The sequence below is a fragment of the Thamnophis sirtalis genome, unplaced genomic scaffold (genome assembly GCF_051295495.1).
Source record: "Thamnophis sirtalis isolate CommonGarterSnake01/CBP01778 unplaced genomic scaffold, rThaSir2_p1.2 scaffold_18, whole genome shotgun sequence".
NCBI classification, from domain to species: Eukaryota; Metazoa; Chordata; class Lepidosauria; order Squamata; family Natricidae; genus Thamnophis; species Thamnophis sirtalis.
In genome coordinates this window covers 590,001-608,702 of record NW_028261398.1, presented here as the reverse complement: position 1 = coordinate 608,702, position 18,702 = coordinate 590,001, and the positions used below count along the sequence as shown (strand labels likewise).

Here is an 18,702-nt window from a genome sequence, read left to right as displayed (position 1 = left end):
GTTCCGACTGGAGGAGATAGTTCTTCACCAGTTTTGCAGCCCAAAGTCATGGATGACTGTATAGGTGATAAAACATTTTGGAATTGCACAGGATTCCTCTTCATTGCGTAGTCCTTGGGATGACCAGCCTGGGCCAAGAGTTGGGCTGCTGCATCCTGGACATATTAAAGCTTCCTGAACTCTTCAAGGGCGGCCCAAAGGAGGGCAGGGAGGAGGGCATGAGGACTTAAGGTTCAACCAAACCTCACTCCTCCAGGGGTTCGGGCTCTCCATTGAGAGCCAATGCTGAAGTAGACAGAGATCCTTTGAAGGAACAACTCCATCTTTTTTATCCTATCCAGACACTTAACAGTCTCCAGATCAGTGTTTCTCCACCTCCATCCTTTTGAGGTGTATGGACTTCAACTCCCAGAATCCTCCAGCCATCTGGGGACAACAAGAAGTGATCTTTAAACCACACTGGTGAAACCACACTTGAAATACTGCGTCCAGTTCTGGTCATTTGAAAAAAAAATGCCATGTGTGTGTGTGTGTGTATCTGTGTGTGTGTTTGAGGTTTTGGTTTGCAGAAAAGGAACAATATTTTTAAAAGGAAAATGAATGTCTCTTTATTGAAAGAATACTGCAGGAGAAAATTGTGTAATGTTAGTTGACCATGAAGTTCTCAAATAGCTGCAAAATTTATAAATGTTAAAATGTCAAAGGATTAAAGCATTAAATCCACGTGTTGTCAGCCCTGGAGGCCCTCTTTCCCTCTCGATCTTAAGGGCTGCCACATTTAGTGCCTAGGCCTCCTGGGGGAAACTGGGAGGGGGGGTTGCATGGAGTGGGTAGAGATAGATAGCCATAACAACGTTCTTTTCTCTGGGAGTCAAGGACATTCAGCCTGCACCAGGGGAGGCGAAAGACTGAGAATCAATTCCAGTTGGGAGGGTGGATGGACTGGACAATGGGATGGACATGTGGGTGCAGGAGAAGGGATGTTGACTTCCCTTTGGGTGGGGAAAACCCAGAAGCTTTCAGAATTGGGTTTTCCCAGATGTGCCAATAAATATGACATCTCTAATAAAATGGAACTTTGAGGAATTGCCTCCCCTGGAGTCTTCTGGTACTGTTATTGGTCTTTTCCCCTCAACCAGAGTGGAAGGAAGAATGACAGTGGGGAAAGACAGGTGCCCTGGAATGGTTGGACTTGTTCCACAAATTTGCACCAACATGGTTCTTAGAGGTTTAGTTTTTACTTGGAGTTTATAAAGAGCATAGAGACACAGATAGTTGTTGGGCATCGAGGGTCAGGATTCAAAGAGTCCAGGTGAACAGAGGAAGAATAGAAAGGACCATCAAAAGGGGCCACTGGAGTGTTGGTTGCAGCCCAGCCCCCTTTCAACTCCCATGTTTCTCCTGCATAAACAACCGTGAGAAGTTCTACCTTCTCCAGGACCTTTTCTCTCCAAACTCAACATCAGCTCCATCTGTGGTCCAGCACAAACTTACTTTCAGGGAAACTCTCCTGGACACTTTATTAACCAGGTTTTCTGCTGTGCAGGTCACAATGAGATCAAGCTCTCAGGAGAAGACTACATAAACGGACAGGAAGCCCCCCCTCCCTTCTAGCCCTGATGAAGTTACCTAGTTGGGTCATGAAATGCCTGCAAGAAAACAGCCAGGTTCTGAGAGCACCAAGGACCCTTCTGGAGAAGACCTTGATTAGAGAACACCTGAGTGTGAGACCCTTGGACATCTGAGGTCCAGCAGGCTCTCATCCCTTCTTCCCAGGTCTCTGTAGAGTAATTCAGTTGCCAAGCTCCATGTCCAGGCCCATCAGGAGTGCAAAGGACTCTCAGATTAGCAAATCTTTTGAGAAGAAGACCACAAACTCACAAGAAGGTCAAGGAGGAAGGAAAAGCAGCAATAACCAAAGCTCAATCAGTGGTTTTGCTCAGCTGAGAGCAAGGAAAAAAATGTCTCACCCATTTCTGTTGCAAATAAGAATTATGTAACAATCCTTCCTGCCATGTGTGACCCTCATTGTGAAGGGAGAGGCCCCCATGGTGGAGGAGGGCAGGGACCCCTCATCCTCTGCCTTCCCCCAATTCCTCTTCATACCAAACCATGGATGGAGGGCAAGATGATGACCCTCTGAGCTCAGCCTCACAAGCACCCTCTGACCCTCCCCCAAAGAGTTTGTAGCTCCATCTGGTCTCACCAGATCCACAGATAAGATCCTGAACTGCAACTCTGGAGATTCCAGCCTCAAAGCAAACTGTCTCTCCCTTCCTGACACCCCAAATGGGAACCCACGTGGCCTGGCCACTGGGATACTAAAACAGAAATATTTTCAGAGTTGCTGCTGCCAATTTTATTCCAGGAAATTGATGCAATGATAGATTAGTCTTCACTTGGAACATGACAGACTTCCCCAGAAGGTCATTCAGTTCTTCTGCTCCAGGAGCTCCTGCAAGGCCAGAGAGAAGAAGCTTCCATGTTGGGTCCCAAGAGGCCCCCTAAACGTCCCATTTCTGATCTACAAACTCCAGGAAAATCTTTTCTGAGAAAGGACAAAATAGCTCCAGGAGGGAGGACATGGTGGGATGCCTGCCTTGGTGATGGCCTCTCAAGAGGGGTTCAAATGTCTCTCACGTAGGAGCCTGGGGGCTCAAAAGGAGGATCTTCCCCATCAGAGAGATTCAAAGCTCCACTTAGCCTCAGGTTGACTTGGCCACCTGAAAGACTCACCTGGGGAAGACCTGATGGAGTCATTTGAAGTCCCAGTTGGGTTTAGACTCTCTGTGCTACCAGGCTGGTCCCTTTTATCTGGGACCTATGGGATGCCCCTGTTAATTTCTGCCACCAATTAATTTTCTTCCTCATGTAAGGTTTGTGAATTCAGCCTAGAATCTGATAATTCCAATGACACTCTGAACACAAGGCTACTGATAATCAGTTTTTATTTTCTGCAGAAAGCAAAAAGACTTGATGGCATTTTTGTCTCCCACCTTAACAGGGCAGTCATAGAGAGAGAAAACCACAGACTCAAAACCTTTTTGTCAAACTTCTCATAGTCTTACACAGATTGTACAGATCGTCATAGTGTTAGAAGCATTAATTCATGTTACACAAACCTCATGATTTTTCTCAGCGCACTGAAAACAGTGGATCTTAGAAGAGGAAAGAAATACATTTTCTGGCATATAAGACAGAGCTTTGTTAGGGAATGCTGAACATGTCAGCATTCCAAATACCATGCAGAATTAAATCAGAGTCGAAGGCAAAACTATGCTTAAAGTTCCAATTTAATAAGACTGGCATGTTGGCATCGTGCTGTGGGATTCCAACTCTGGAAACTACATCAGAATCAGAGTCACGAGAAGGAAACCAGTAAGAAACCAGTTGAATGGGATGATGCTGGGGACGAGGATTACAAATTGTTCCACGCCATGCGACTCCTTGAGGAAGCTATGTCCAAACACAAAAACCGTGGAAGAGCAATGGAAAGGGAGCAAGCTGAAGAGTTTGAGCAAAGGTACGCCATGCATAGGTTAAGGGAGGGTGAAGAGGCCGAAGGGGGTTGGGAGCAAGGAAACCCAGAACCAGCTCTCCCCCCCCCCAGCTAGGGCTGCTCAAAGAGTAGGGGGGGGCAGGCGATGCCGATTGGCAAAAGTCCCTCCCTTAACAAAGAAATATAATGGCGATCCCAAAAAATTAGGGTTGTTTGTCATACAGATTTGGAACTATATGGAAATTTATGGTCCGGATTTAGAAACGGATGATATGAAAGTAAGGATGGTCTTACTCTCATTGGAAGACAAAGTGGCCGACTGGATGGTGGGCTTACACCAATGCAATTCCCCTCTCCTGAGGAATTTTAATGACTTTATGGCTGCAATGAAGAGGAGGTTTGATGACCTGCTGATTGAGAAACGCGGGAAGGTGAAATTTATGGCCCTGAAGCAGGGAAATAGAACGGTGGCTGAGTATATTCAGGAGTTTCAACAGCTGTCAGCCCATATGAGGGGATGGTCAGAAGACGCTTTGTTAGATCAGTTTGCTGGGGGATTGAATAATTTTTTTTACCAACAGTGCGTTAACAGACACCTTCCCTGCCGAGTGACTGCTTGGTATGAACATGCAGCAGATGTTGAGTTAGATTTGGCCAGACTTCAATGCATGAAAGAGGGAGAAGCGGAGAAGTTCCCCCCCCCATCGGCCCAAAAAGCCCCCCTCCCATGGCACCAGAAGTGAAGGGAAGGGAAGCTTCGCCGCCAAGGCCAGGCCTTTCACGTGCTTCTGCTGCGGAAAGGAAGGCCATCGTGCCGTGAATTGCCGCATTAAACTGGCTCAGACCGCTCCGCCCCCTCCCAGAAGAGAGGGGAGGGCAAGCAAGGCCCCGGGAAAGAAGAGAGAGGCTGCGTGCGCTGCTGAAAATGTCCCCCAGCGTTTCCAGCCGGAGGAGGAGGATGACGTTAGCTCCAGCTCGTCTGACGAATCAGATGATGACCGCTCGCATCATTGGGTGAGTTCAAACAAAGGCCCCATGCTGATCCCTATTGAACTAAGGGTGCCACCTGCTGGCGTGACTGAAAAGCTTTTAGCTCTGCTAGACTCCGGCTGTTCTCGCTGTATGATTTGTCCGGCGATGGTGGAAAAACTGGGGTTGAAGTTGAGGACTTTAAAACTCCTATTGTTTTTTGCCAGATTGATGGTTCTATTGCGGGTGGGGCCCCTGCTCATTTTTCTACTGAGCCTTTAGAGATGAAGATGGGAACCCATCAGGAGTTAATCACTTTTATTGCAGCACCTGGCATGGACCAGCCCCTTATTTTAGGGCTTCCCTGGCTTCGTAAATGGAACCCTCGCATTAACTGGAGGAAGGGGTGGCTACGTATTCGCACTAGCGCAACCCCTGACTCTACAACTCTACAATTTTAAGTTCCTAGAAGGTCCAGCATCCAGGCCTCCTTCCTTCCTTCCTTCCTTCCTTCCTTCCTTCCTTCCTTCCTTCCTTCCTCCTTCCTTCCTTCCTTCCCAAAAGGTTTTTGGGGGGTTTAAAGTTTATCAAGACCACAATTACACAGCACGTTCTTGGGCATATAGATGAGGGTTAGGATTCAAAGAGGCCAAGTGAACCGAGGAATGATAGAAAGGACCAACAAAGGGGGGCATTTTATTGTTGTTGCAGTCCAAGCCTTTTCCAATCCCCACGGTTCTCCTGCACAAATAACTATGGAAAGTTCTGTCTTCCCCAGGATCTTTTCTGTCCCAATTCAATGTCAGCTTTATCTTTGGTCCCAAAGCCTTTTTAATGGAGAATATACAGCATACAGAATAACATAGTTGGAAGGGACCTTGGAGGTCTTCTAGTTGAATCCCTTGTTCAAATAGGAGAACCTCCTGCCAGCCCCATGGGGGAATTGATTTGGCCTGCCCCAGTCCAACTTGTGCCCCATGGAGAAGGGAGCCTGGGAAGAGCTAGCATGGGCCCCCACAGGCCCCCTTCCAGGGGAAAAGAGATGGGCTTGAACTCCACTTCTAACCCATCCTAGAAATGCAAGTCCTCAGCTGTGCCAAAGCTCCAGGCATGGAAGGAAGTAGGCAGGGTGGGACAGGGAAGGAAATGGTGGATGTTTGGTCAGGTTCAAATGTAAACAAGGCTAGGCCTGACCAGAGCATCTTGAATCTATTTGCATTGTCAAAAATGATGAAAAACTACCCCAAACTCTGACGGAACACGCTGGGACAGAAGCTAAAAAGGAGGGAGCAGCAGGTGAGAAGCTCTGGACTCCATCTAGAAAGTGCACCTCCTCAGAAACTTGGCACCCAAAGCCCACCCCACAGAAAACCCTCTCTCCTCTCCACATCACTCAGGGCAAAGGAGGAAGGCCAGGCTGGGATACTTACTAAGAATTTGCAGATCAATGGATCTGCAAATTTTTGTATCACTCTCCTAGGGAAGACTCTTGAAATGGAGTATTTCAAAAGGAAGATTTTCTTAAGTAGAATGGAAAACAATAAGTTCAAAGCAACATCTGAATCCCCTTAGACAATGCGAGTGGAATTAAAGCAGTAGAGACCCGTCCCATTAGTCAGAATGCAGATTTTAGCCAATACACAAGTGTGAAAATGGTTCCTTTACCAGCTGCCCTGAGAACCAAATAAACATACATTCCCATGGCTATCTTCCGTTAGACATTAAAGTGAAACATCCCACATGGCCATCATAAACTCCCCCAAAAGGTGGGGGGATCTCAAGGAGCTTGGGCGGGCACCAGGAAACCAGTTGTAAAATGTCAGTTGTCACAAGCACTGCTAATAAATCGTCTCCAAGGCCCCCCCTCCTCCCAATTGAATGGCAGTATCACTTTTAGGGATCTGACACTCTGGTTCCTAAAACAATTTCTGCAATGTATCTCCTGGTGTCCCCTTCTAGACAGACAGATGAGATGTGATCCTCTGCTGTCCATGGAGACTCACTCTCCTTGGAAGGACTGGGAGAGGGGACAACAGGCCACGGGGCTCCCCAAAAGTCACCACCCCAATATTTCTGGAATTATTACTGTCAATTTGACTCCAGGAAATTGTTTCAAAGGGTGGAGTGGTCTTCACTTTGAAAAGACTCCCCCAGAATGCCAGTCAGTTTTTCTTCTCCAGAAGCTCATGCAAGGCCAGAGAGAAGCTTCATGGTTGGGTCACAAGAGACCCTCCAAATGCCCCATTTCTGACCCTCAAATTCCAGGGAAACGTTTTCTGAGAAAAGACAAAATGGCTCCAGGACAGGGCTTCCTGGGAGGAGCCTACTGGTGGGGGCAGCAAAAAATCAGCTGCCTCCGAATTCCTGGCTACGTACCTGTTTAGAGGATCTTCCATCTGACGTCTTATCAGGTTTTCTTATCCTTCAGGCAAGAAGGAAAGAAGAAACTGTTTTGCTGGCAAATGCTCTTCGATTTTTGCAGCTTTTGTGCTTGCAGGAAAGGGGGGCTAGCCCAAGGCAGAACGGCTGTCCGTGCTGGGAACTTCAAACTGCCTTGTGCAGGACAAAGTAGGTCTCTCCCACTCTGCTCTAAGCTTTGTTTGATTTATTCTTATCACGAGCTGGATCCGTTTACTGTGGACAATAATTGCTTATCAACATTTTAGCTTCTTTTCTTTTTCTCCTCCGAAAAATTATTTACTCAGAGGCTTCTAAAATGGCGCCGAGCAGGCTGGCCTCTCCGGTAATAACGAACACTTTTTGCTAACTCTCACAAAAATTCAAAACAAAAGAGATTGCTTATCATTTGTTTTGGTTTCACAATAGAAGAATTTTACTCCTTCATTAACCTTGCTTATTTGGAAGTTAAATGGTGATGAATCTGCTGAATGGTCTTGTTACAATGTTTACTCACTGAAAGTTTTGCCAAGCCTTAAACTTCAAAATAAAAGCCTCTTTACTTAAAGCTGCAAATTCAGGCAATAGAGTTTTATTAACTGCAGGCAGATAAATTTTGAAATGGCTTCAAAACCAAATATTAACTTGAAGTCGTCACCCTCTACTTCCAGGGGCACATCCTCAATGCCTGGCACAAAGCTGCAGCCTCCGCTTCCTACACCCCCTGCTGGGGATGTGTTAATGAAAGAATTTTTCCTGAGTAATCTAAGCGAGGCTCTCAATGCACAGACAATTAAAATGGAAGATAAGTTTAGAGATAACAGAGAGATGGTAAAGCAGGAGAGAAAAGAGGAAATGAAAGAAATGAAAGAAGAAATTAAAAGTGAAATAAATGGACTTAAACAGGAGCTGTATGAGAAATTTGATGCTAAGATTGATAAAATTAGAGACGACATGCTGAGTCTTGTAACTGTATTAACAGAACATATTTCTGGAGTGGAAGATACTCTAGAGGTTCTTAATGATGCCAATGCTAATTTGACATTGAAAACAGAGGTGGTGGAACAAAAAGTGGAAAAAGCTGAAAAAGAAATTATTATGATACAGTACCGACAAATGGAGTTCGCATTAAGAGTAAGGGGGCTGCGTGAGGAGAAACAGGAGAACCTGAAACAGATCCTATCGGAAGCTTTTAACCGCCTGATGGGAAGACCAGGGACCAATCAAGTCTGGCAAATTGACAAAGCTTACCGCGTTAACTCCTGGCTGGCAAAGCAGAAGCAGCTTCCTCGAGACATCGTTATATATTTTACTACAAGAGAGTTTAGAAATATGGTACTGCAAGCATCTTATAATACTAAGCTTCAAATTGGCGGTCAAGACCTGGCTGTTTTGAAAGAGATACCACCTCAAATGTTAAGAGCCAGGAGGGACTACACTTTTTTGGTCGAAGAACTCAGAAATCGTCAGATACAGTATAGATGGGATGCACCATTTGGCATCATATTTACATTTGATAAGCAAAGATACCGCCTCAACTCTGTATGGAAAGCCCGAGATTTTTATTATAATATATTGAAGGCCGGACACCCTGCACCATCTGGACCTAGAGAAAGACCACAAGAAGGACAGGATAGACAGCAAACTACACAACCACCAGACAAGATGGAGCATCTCTCTTCTCTAGAAGTGCAAGGTGCTATGGAACCAAGACCTAGCCGCATAACTACTAGACGTATGGAGAAACAAGCTAAAAAGCAACAGCATCAACAATCATCGGCCATCGATCAAGGATCTACAACAACAAATCTGGAAGCAATGGGAGGAGCTAGACCTAAGGTTAAACAGGCCGTGCAGGAAGCTCTAAAAATGCTTCAACCAACCAAAGATGACAACTAAGATTTTAACATGGAATGTCAACGGACTGAACTCTCCACAGAAGAGGAAGAAAATATTTCATTATCTCAAACAGTTTAAGAACGATGTAATTTGTTTGCAAGAAACTCATATCAAATCAACTGATCAAAAATATTTGATCAACTCAAAACTTGGTCAACATTTTGTAGCTTCTGCTATGGAAAAGAAGAATGGTATAGTTGTATACTTAAGAAAAGACATGAAAGCTGAATTAATAGAAGCAGATCCCTTCGGAAGATATATTACTTTAGACTTAATCTTAGAAGGGAAAAAGACATTACTTTTGGGAATTTATGCTCCCAATCAACAGCAAGATAGATTCTATAGAAATCTTCATGCTAAATTAGTACAATGGGACTATAGTTCCTGTATACTATTGGGTGACTGGAATGGAGTGATAGACACTAAGAAAGATAAGAAGATTTCCCGCCTAAATACCAAGATGCGAGCAAAGTTACCCAAATCTTTCTTTGACATTATGGATGATTTTGAATTGAGAGATATTTGGCGAGAAAGAAATGCAGAGGAATGTGACTTCACTTTCTTCTCGGACAGGCATCAATCCCTCTCAAGGATTGATTTTATTCTAACCACTAATGATTTGCTTTCTAGGGTCAAGAAAACAAAGATTGCAGCTAGGATCCTTTCGGACCATAACCCAGTTTGGATGGAGTTGGGAAGGGTAGTGCAGGCAAGAAGGTCTTGGAGATTGAATGAAAACTTATTTAGATATGAAAAGTATATTAATGATTGTAAAAAATTATTATCTGAATATTTTGTTTTGAATATGAATAAGGGTACATCTATGGAATTTGTATGGGACGCAAGCAAAGCGTATATGAGAGGAGTTTTGATGAATATAAATAAAACACATAGAAATAAGCAAGGGTTAAAACGAACAGAACTGGAAGAGGAAATTAAGAGAAAAGAGCTGGAGTTAACAATTAACCCAGACGATACAAAGGTTAAGGAAGCTATTAACATATTAAAATCTCAATTTGACATGTTGATCTCTGACCAGGTGGCTACTAATCTATTATATGCAAAACACAATACTTTTTGTAATGCAAACAAACCTGGCAGATGGTTAGCTTATCAGATTAGGAAAAAAAGGAAAACTCGAAATATATCTAAACTGATTTATAGAGGGAAGGAGGTGTTTCAACAGGAAGAGATTCAAAAGGCTTTCTGGGAATTTTTTACAGAACTGTATAAAGGAGATAAAATTAATGGTTTAGACATAGACAAATATTTAGACAAAGAGAAAATACCTTCAGTTAGAGAAGAACACAGGCAAAAATTGAATCAACCAATAACCTCGGGAGAAATCCTGCAGGTAATTAAGCAATTAAAGTCAGGGAAAGCACCAGGTACAGATGGCTTGACAGCGGTTTACTATAAAAACTTACAGTTAGAAATGGTAGAACCTCTTAGAGAATTATTTAATATGATTCAAACGGAAGGTAAAGTCCCTCCATCTTGGAAGACAGCGTTTATATCTTTGATACCCAAAGAAGATCAGGATACTACTCAACCCAAAAATTATAGACCTATTTCATTACTGAATGTAGATTATAAAATTTTTACTAAAATATTAGCAAATAGGTTAATGTTGGTCACTCAACAATTGATACATACGGACCAAACAGGTTTTATACAAGGGAGACAGATGAAAAGTAATGTTAGATTAATTATTAATGCATTAGAATATTTGGGAAAGAACAACCAGATCCCTGCTGCGTTTATATTTTTGGATGCTGAGAAGGCCTTTGATCGAGTTAACTGGCAATTTCTGTTGATGATACTGCAAAAAATGCAGATAGGAGATAATTTTTTACAGTCAATTAAAGCAATATACCAACAGCAAACAGCACAAATCATAGTCAATGGAAGTCTAACAGACTCTTTTCAAATTGGAAAAGGTACAAGACAGGGCTGTCCTTTGTCCCCATTATTGTTTATTATAACTTTGGAAGTATTGTTGAATAAAATACGGGGCTTGGATGGTTTAAAAGGGATCAAGATTAGGCAGCAAGAATATAGAGTCCGCGCTTTTGCGGATGATTTGGTTATAATATTGGAACAACCGCAGGAATCCAGTATGGTTTTAATGAATATGATTAATCAATATGGTCAAGTGTCGGGCTTTAAAATAAACTTAGGAAAAACCAAAATATTAGCTATAAATATGAATATTAAACAAAAGGAAGAATTAGGAGTGATGCTAGGATGTGAGGTAGTTAAAAAAGTCAAATATCTTGGAGTTAACATTTTAACTTCAAATGGGAAATTATATAAGCATAATTATGAACCACTTTGGCATAGCATACAGACAGAGATGAAAAAATGGGAGAAATTGCACCTATCTTTGCTGGGTAGGATAGCGGCAGTGAAAATGAACATTCTACCAAAATTTTTATTTCTCTTCCAAATGTTACCTATACTAAAAAAAGATGCGAACCTTTTAGAATGGCAGAAGGGTATTAACAAATTTGTGTGGGCAGGAAAGAAGCCGAGGGTAAAGATGAAAATAATGCAAGATGCACGTGAGAGAGGAGGATTGAAACTACCTAATTTAAAACTATATTATGATGCAGTGGCATTATCTGTAATTAGTGATTGGATTCACTTAACCAATGATAGAATATTGAACATTGAGGGACACGATCTGCTATTTGGTTGGCATGCTTACCTGTTATTCAACAAAAAATTGGATAAGAACTTTAAAAGTCATATTTTAAGAAATGCTTTATTGCGGGTCTGGAAGAAATACCAATATAAATTAAATGACAAGATACCCATGTGGGCAATTCCTAGACACGCAATTGAAAATATGAATACAGCACAAAAACAGGACAGAATTACTTACAGACAGCTTCTTACCTCAGAAAGGGGGGGTATTACAATTAAAATCTTTAGAGGTATTAAAAGAGGAGAAGGTAGTTCAAACATGGTTCCAGTATGGGCAATTACAGGCTAGGTGGAAAATAGATCAAAAAATTGGTTTTATTCAAGTTGAGGATAATCTGTTTAAACAAATAAGAGATCAAAGCTTAATGCATATAAAGAGGATATATAATGTATTAATACAGATGGATTCGGAAACAGAATTAGTTAAAGATTGTATGATAAAATGGGCTCAAAATATTGAGGAACCAATAATGTTGGATACATGGGAAAGAATTTGGGTAAGAAATGTGAAATTTACACAAGCTCAAAATCTGAGAGAAAATTTTTACAAGATGTTCTATAGATGGCATTTAGATCCTAAAAAGTTGGCTTTTATGTATCCGAATGTACAGCCTAAATGTTGGAGGTGTGGTTCTCTCGATGCTACATATTATCATATATGGTGGACTTGCCAAAAGGTTAAGGCATTTTGGATAAAAATATGGTGGGTCATGCAAAATGTTTTTAAAAGAAGGATAAAGTTTAGTCCTCAGTTATTTTTACTAGGTATATGTACTGACTTTACAGTGGTAGAGGCCAATTTGACTTTGCACCTGATAACTGCAGCAAGACTGTTGGTGGCGCAATATTGGAAGAAGGAAGACTTGCCTACAATCCAAGAATGGACATTGAAAGTAACAAACTTAGCTGAAATGGCTAAAATATCGGCATATCTCAAAGATCATTCAAATGAGAGATACAAACGAGACTGGAAAAAATGGATTGACTATATACAAAATAAATACGGGACTAAGATATTCCAATTAGCCTATGCTTAAGATCAGAAATGATTTAAACTGTTAAAAGTTAGTTCAGTAAGAAGAAGCTAAGGTCAATCTAGAATGTCATTAATTTCTTTATTTCTTTTTTCTCAATAGATTTTAGACTGTGTTAGTTAAAAATCCATACCGGGTACGGGTTCTGGGAAGTCGGGGGGGGGGAAGGAGGAGGGGGGGTGGGGGGGTGGAGGGAGGGAGGGGTACACACAACAAAAAAAAATTGTACTTCAATGTTTTAATGATTGACAAATGACATATTTGTGTTTGTTTTTTTTTAAAAGAAAAATAAAAAAGTTCTGTTTAAAAAAAAAAAAAAATGGCTCCAGGACAGAGGACATGGTGGGGCCTCTCTTCCCATGAAAGAGGTATGCTCAAACTGGAAACCCACATTAATCTTGAACCAGGTACTTCCGATTCTATCGCTGCCCAAGTTCAGGACTATCCTTTTCTCATGATTGAATGTTATTGGATTCATCAATTCCTGAATATTAAGGACAAGTAGTCCTCGACTTACAACCACAAGGGAGACCCAAATTTCTGTTGCTAAGCAAGACAATGAGTGAGTTTGTCCCATTTTATGACTTTTCTGGCCACAGTTGTTAAGTGAACCACTGGCTGTTAAGTGAATCTGGCTTCCCAGTTGAATTTGCTTTGTCAGAAGGTGCCAAAAAGGAGCACAGGATCCTGGGATACAGAGACTGTCATGAATACAGGCCAGTGGTCAAACGGTTGAATTTGGGTCATGGGGTTGCTGTGACGGTCATAAGAGTGAAAAAAGAGCCCCTTTTTTCAGTGCTGCTGAAAAACGGCCACTAAATGAACTGTTTTAGTTGAGGACTATTTACAATGAAGCAAGCGTGGGGCTGTTGGGGAGGGTCTTTGGGGGCCAGGCAAGGCAGCAGTGAAAGCAGCCAGAGGGAAGCAACACAGACCACCCTCGGAGCACCTCCCTCTAGCCAAACAGGTGAAGGATCTCACTGGGCTGCCCCCTGGTGGAATGGAAGCGACCTTGTCCCGAAGAACCTTCTCAAATGCCGCTGCGGAAGATCAGGGTCCGAAATGGAGCTCGGAAGATCGCAAGCTTTGGCCCATGGAGATGGTGGCGGCGGCTGGCTCCTCAGGAAGACTGGCAGGAATTGGCCCAGCAGACTCCCTCCTCCATCTCCTGGGAAGCAAAGCAAGGCCACGGTTGAGCTTTATGAGACCGATGGTGCCAGAGGACAGAGGTCCAAGGGGCCAGCAGTGGAGTGGGTCAGAAGGGGCAAAGGGAGAAGGGGAACCCACCCACCCACCCACCCACCCATCCATCCATCCATCCATCCATCCATCCATCCATCCATCCATCCATCCATCCATCCATCCATCCATCCATTGTATTTCTGCTTCCATGAAGGAGGTAGGCTCAAATTGGAAACCCACATTAATCCTATGGTATCACTTTGTGTCAATCTCCCCTGGACATCTTAAGCTGGGCAAACCTCACGGAAAGGCTTTGTTTTTATGGCGGTACATGACATCATTCTCAGCCTGTAGAGATCAGGAGGTCCTGTTCTCACTTGTGCCACCTGTGGATTAGATCTCTCCCCCACTAGCTGGCCAGAGTGACCAGGGAGGGGCTAGAGGGCTGGATGCAGGCAGTGGTAAATGCATCGTTCATTGAAGAGATGTTCCCTTTGGAGATGCAGAGATGGTGGTTGAAGACTATCAGACTCTCTGAGTCAAGACTCAGGTCTTGGTGTGAGACTGAAACTGCACCAGTCATACACCGGTGACCTTGGTGAGACCAAGATGGAGAGAGTGAGATTATATTTGGATTGACCAGTATGGGTTCAGTTGTATCCATTTTAGGACCCATCAAATATACATGGCCAGATCCTGTTCTCCGGGCTTAAATGTTTCTACCAGGATCTGAACCAATGGACCTCTGCACTTAGCTCCAATGACCAGATAGGGGCCATTAGCTTTAGGAGATGTCCATGGTGCTCATTGGTTCTGGAGCCTCCCTGTTCCTCTGGGCAACCCATGAACTCTTCTGGGGCAGAAGGAGCAGGAAAAGAGAAGGGAAAGTGTGGGTTTCTCAGAGATCACCCTTAAAGTGGTACCTTTTCTGGATTTCATTCTCAAGATGAGTCCCAAGCATCCAAGGAGGAGAAGGCTTCCCATTTTGCTAAGGCACAGCAGGGCCCAGAGAGGCAACCCGGAGACACTCTGGTCTGAAAAAGATCAGCATCCCCTGTTAATCCTTTCCTTAAGCCCCTCCCTTCAATGCTTGACATGAAGTCCCTGCGGAGGGAATCTAAAGGTCAACATGAGATTCTAATGGGTTTGTCAGCATGAGTTACAATAGATTCTAAGTGGTTCTGGGTAAAGTTCATCCGTATCTTTTTTGCCATTCTTGTGTTGGTATGAGGAGACCGCCTCCTGCCAATTACCTCCTCGAGACCTATCAGATCTCACAGATTAGGCCTCCTCCGAGTGCCATCTGCCAGCCAGTGCCGGCTGGCCACTACGCGGAGGAGAGCCTTTTCAGTAGCAGCTCCGACCCTTTGGAACGATCTCCCCATGGAGATTCGTACCCTCACCACCCTTCAGACCTTCTGCGCAGCCCTCAAGAGCTGGCTATCCCGTCAGGCCTGGGGGTAAAGATTTGATTCGCCCCCACCCGAATGCTGAATGAATGTTGTTTATTCTTTTAATTACGTGTTATGTTATATGTTACTGTTTGTATCCCCTCCCATATAAGTTGTTAGCCGCCCTGAGTCCTCTCAGGGAAAAGGGCGGCCTATAAATAAACTTATTCCTATTCCTATTCCTATTCCTCTCCCTGACTGGGTCCCCACATCCCACCAGATCTGGCAGAATCGGCCTCCTTGGTGCCCCATCAATTCGGGAGCGTGATCTGGTGGACCAGTAAGTGAACTGTTTCTGTTTCCAAAGACCCTGAAGGTCCAGAGAAGGAACAAGAGGGAGGAGCTTCACGTCACAGTGAGAAGATGGACTTTCCGGCTTCTCCGGAATAGCCGTCTAATTCAGATCATCTGGATGGTCCTATCTGGATCTAAGCCATCCCGGAGAGATGGTGAAAGGTAGGGGGAGATCCAGTGGTCCCAGAGACACTCGCAAAGTCTCTGGTGACCCAGAAAAATCCCCCTTTGCCAGCGATTGTGAGTCAGCCACCAGGCTGCTGAAGCTGATGACAGCTCCTACACGCAAGGGCAGGAGAGAAGCATGTTGTGTTGGTGAGAGTTTTTAAACCCTTTTTTCTATTGGAAAGAGAACACCCTAAATTTGGAAACTTAATTTAAAATGAGGCTGACTAGAGAAAAGCAGCGGGTATAAGTTGTCCAATTGAAGTCTTTCCCCCCTTTTTATTTTCAGAAGTCAGGCTGGACTTACATTGTAATCCAATGTGGATTGGTTTACTCCGCTTTTTTATACTTTTAATTTTGGACCTTGTGGGGACATTGAATATATTTAAATCTTAATTGCCCTGAATATTTTTTTTCTCTTTTATTTCTTTTTTGGCTACTCTTGTTGTATTTCCGATTTTTTTAAAGAAAAGTCAAAATAAAGATGGAAGAAACAAGCATTGAGAGTTGATACAATTAACACTGCCATCTAGTGGACTTGAAACATTATTACTAGAGAGAAGCGATTCCCTTGAATGCTATTTGGTTAAGGGCTGAAAGGGGCAGGAATACAACTGTTTACACAGCTGTTTCCTGTGGAACTTTCAGTATCTGGAAACTTACTTTAGACTAAACAGAAGCGCTAAGGGAAAGCTCAGAGTGACCTTGGAAAGACTTTTATCTTATAAAAAAAGAGACTGAATTTACTTTTTCTAGCTTTGTGGCAGTTCTTATACTATTATATTATCTTGCTGGGGAGGTGATTATTTTTTTCCCTTGGCTCTTTGACTTCCCCCTTTTTTTAGGCTTTGAAGTATTGATTCCTGATTTTTTTTGCTGTCTTTTTCTTTTGAAGATTTTGGACACAAATGGATGGCTTGCCTTAAAATTTGAGTAAATTGGATTGAAAACTTTTTTCCCTCCTCTCTCTTTCTTTTCTCTTTTTTATTCCTTTATTTTTTAAAGTGATTTTCACTTTTTCCTCTTTCCTCCTTTTTTCTCTCCTCTCACTTTATTTATAATCTTTTATCTTCATAAGTTGATGTTTAATTTTTTGTGATATTAACTGGACTAGAATATAAAAGAAAAAATTTAGAAGATGAGTAGAAAAACAACACCTGTTCATTCTACAACAACAACCCCTGCCTCCTCACCTGCAGGAGGACAAAGATTAATACAGTCAATGCTTCAACAAGAAAAGGGGAAGGGAGTAACTTTAGTGGTAATCATGCAAGCGATACAGAAATTACAAGCAGGAGCTGATAGCAAGGATGAAAAGTTAGACACCATTGTAAAGAAGACTGAGAGGATAGAAAAAAGAATTGAGACAATAGAGCAACAAAATCAAAGCATAGAACAAAAAGTTGCTAAAATGGAAGGAAAATGGAAGATATGCAAAACTGGATGATGAAATACAAAGACAGAGTCCAAAAAATTGAAGAAAAGGTTCAACAAGAAGAGAAAAAGGTTGTGGAGTTAAACAGATGATTGAGCGACGTGGGAAGGGAGAACAGTGGAATACTAGGATGGGAGATGGATAGGTCTGAATTTTTCCTAAGATTTCAAAACAGAAGAAAGAGGAGGGAACCTAGTACAGATCTGAGATATTGACAAATGTATTAGAGATATCCCAAGAGAAGATGATGGGCAGGATAGATGAAATGTTCTGAGTACATACAAAATATGCAATGAGAAATGCCCTTCCAAGGGAAGTCCACGTAAGATTTACCAAGAAAGCAACCAAACTACAAATACTACAGAAAATGAGAGATAGAAAATTAGAATATAAAGGCAAGGAGATTGTAGTTCTGAAACAAATTCCGAGAAGAGTGAGAGAGAAGAGAAGAGAATATCAATTCTTGATTAAGGTTCTGATTAAAATAGGTGTTAATTATAGATGGCTCATACCGGAAGGTCTATTATTTACATGGCAAAGACAAAGATATAGAATAGATACAATCGATAAGGAAACTGGAAAAGATGAATTAGTGGCACAACTACTGCAGACACCCATAACTGAGATTGAAAAAGTAGAAGGAGCCATAGGGGGAATTGACAAAGAAGGTGGTGTGGGGTGTGTTTGTGTGTGTAAATCTCAGAGAACAATGAGAACCCAGATCAACTAGAGCTATAAATCCTATAAAGTATAAATATGGAGGGAAATGGTCACAATCAATATAAATGGACTTAACTCAGCAATTAAAAGAAAGAAAATATTTCACAAATTAAAACAGCTAAAACTTGACATAATCTGTCTATAAGAAATACACATTTAAAAGAGACATGAACACCTACTAAGACTACCAAAGCTTGGGAAAATGTTTACTACACTGGTGAATTGTAAGAAAAGAGGAGTGATCTTCTATATTAAAGATAATATTCCAGCGAAACTAATCTACGCAGATGAAGAGAGAAGAATTTTGATGGTGGAAATTATGGATAATATTTTTAAAAAATACTCCTAATAGGAATCTATGCTTCTAATGAAAAGCAAGATGAATTTTATAAAAATAACTGCACAAAAAAATCTTGGATTTGGGCTATGTTGATATTTGTATGATGGGAGATTTTAATGACATTGTAAACCAGAACATGGACTACAAAACACACAAAACAACAAAATTAAATAGAAAACTGCTTCTGGAATCCTTCTTCAGGATGATAGATGAAATAAATTTAAAAGATATATGGAGAGAAAGAAATACTACAAAAGAACAATATACTTTTTATTCAAATAGACATAGTTTGGGGGGAAAACTTTGAGCATGGGATTGATTTAGAGAAATGGCAAAAATTGTGGTCTCAAAATTATAAAATGACAATGTCAACTGCATATAGAGAAAATTTGTATAAGATGCATTACAGATGGCATCTACCCCCAACGAGAATGGCAAGAATGTCCAAGAATAAATTGGAAAAGTGCTGGAAATGTCATCAGACACTGTATTGAAGCCCAAAGATACTGGACTAAAATTCACATGTGGTTGGAGAAAATGATACACAAACACATAGACCTTAAACCAGAGATTTTGTTACTGGGAATCATAACAGAAATCTATAACAA

General features: G+C 42.1%; 2 protein-coding genes across 2 annotated transcripts in view; one reads left to right on the top strand and one right to left on the bottom strand.

Moving 5' to 3' along the window:
- The window catches only part of LOC148042286 (SLAM family member 6-like), a 979,974-nt gene that overhangs the window by 459,843 nt on the left and 501,429 nt on the right, over positions 1 to 18,702 (top strand). The window lies entirely within an intron of this gene.
- The window catches only part of LOC148042294 (uncharacterized), a 59,519-nt gene that overhangs the window by 25,501 nt on the left and 15,316 nt on the right, over positions 1 to 18,702 (bottom strand). The window contains exon 4 of the mRNA XM_087703019.1: positions 14,613 to 14,723. Within this exon, the coding sequence (XP_087559145.1) occupies positions 14,613 to 14,723 (111 nt within the window). The remainder of the gene's footprint in view (positions 1 to 14,612; positions 14,724 to 18,702) is intronic.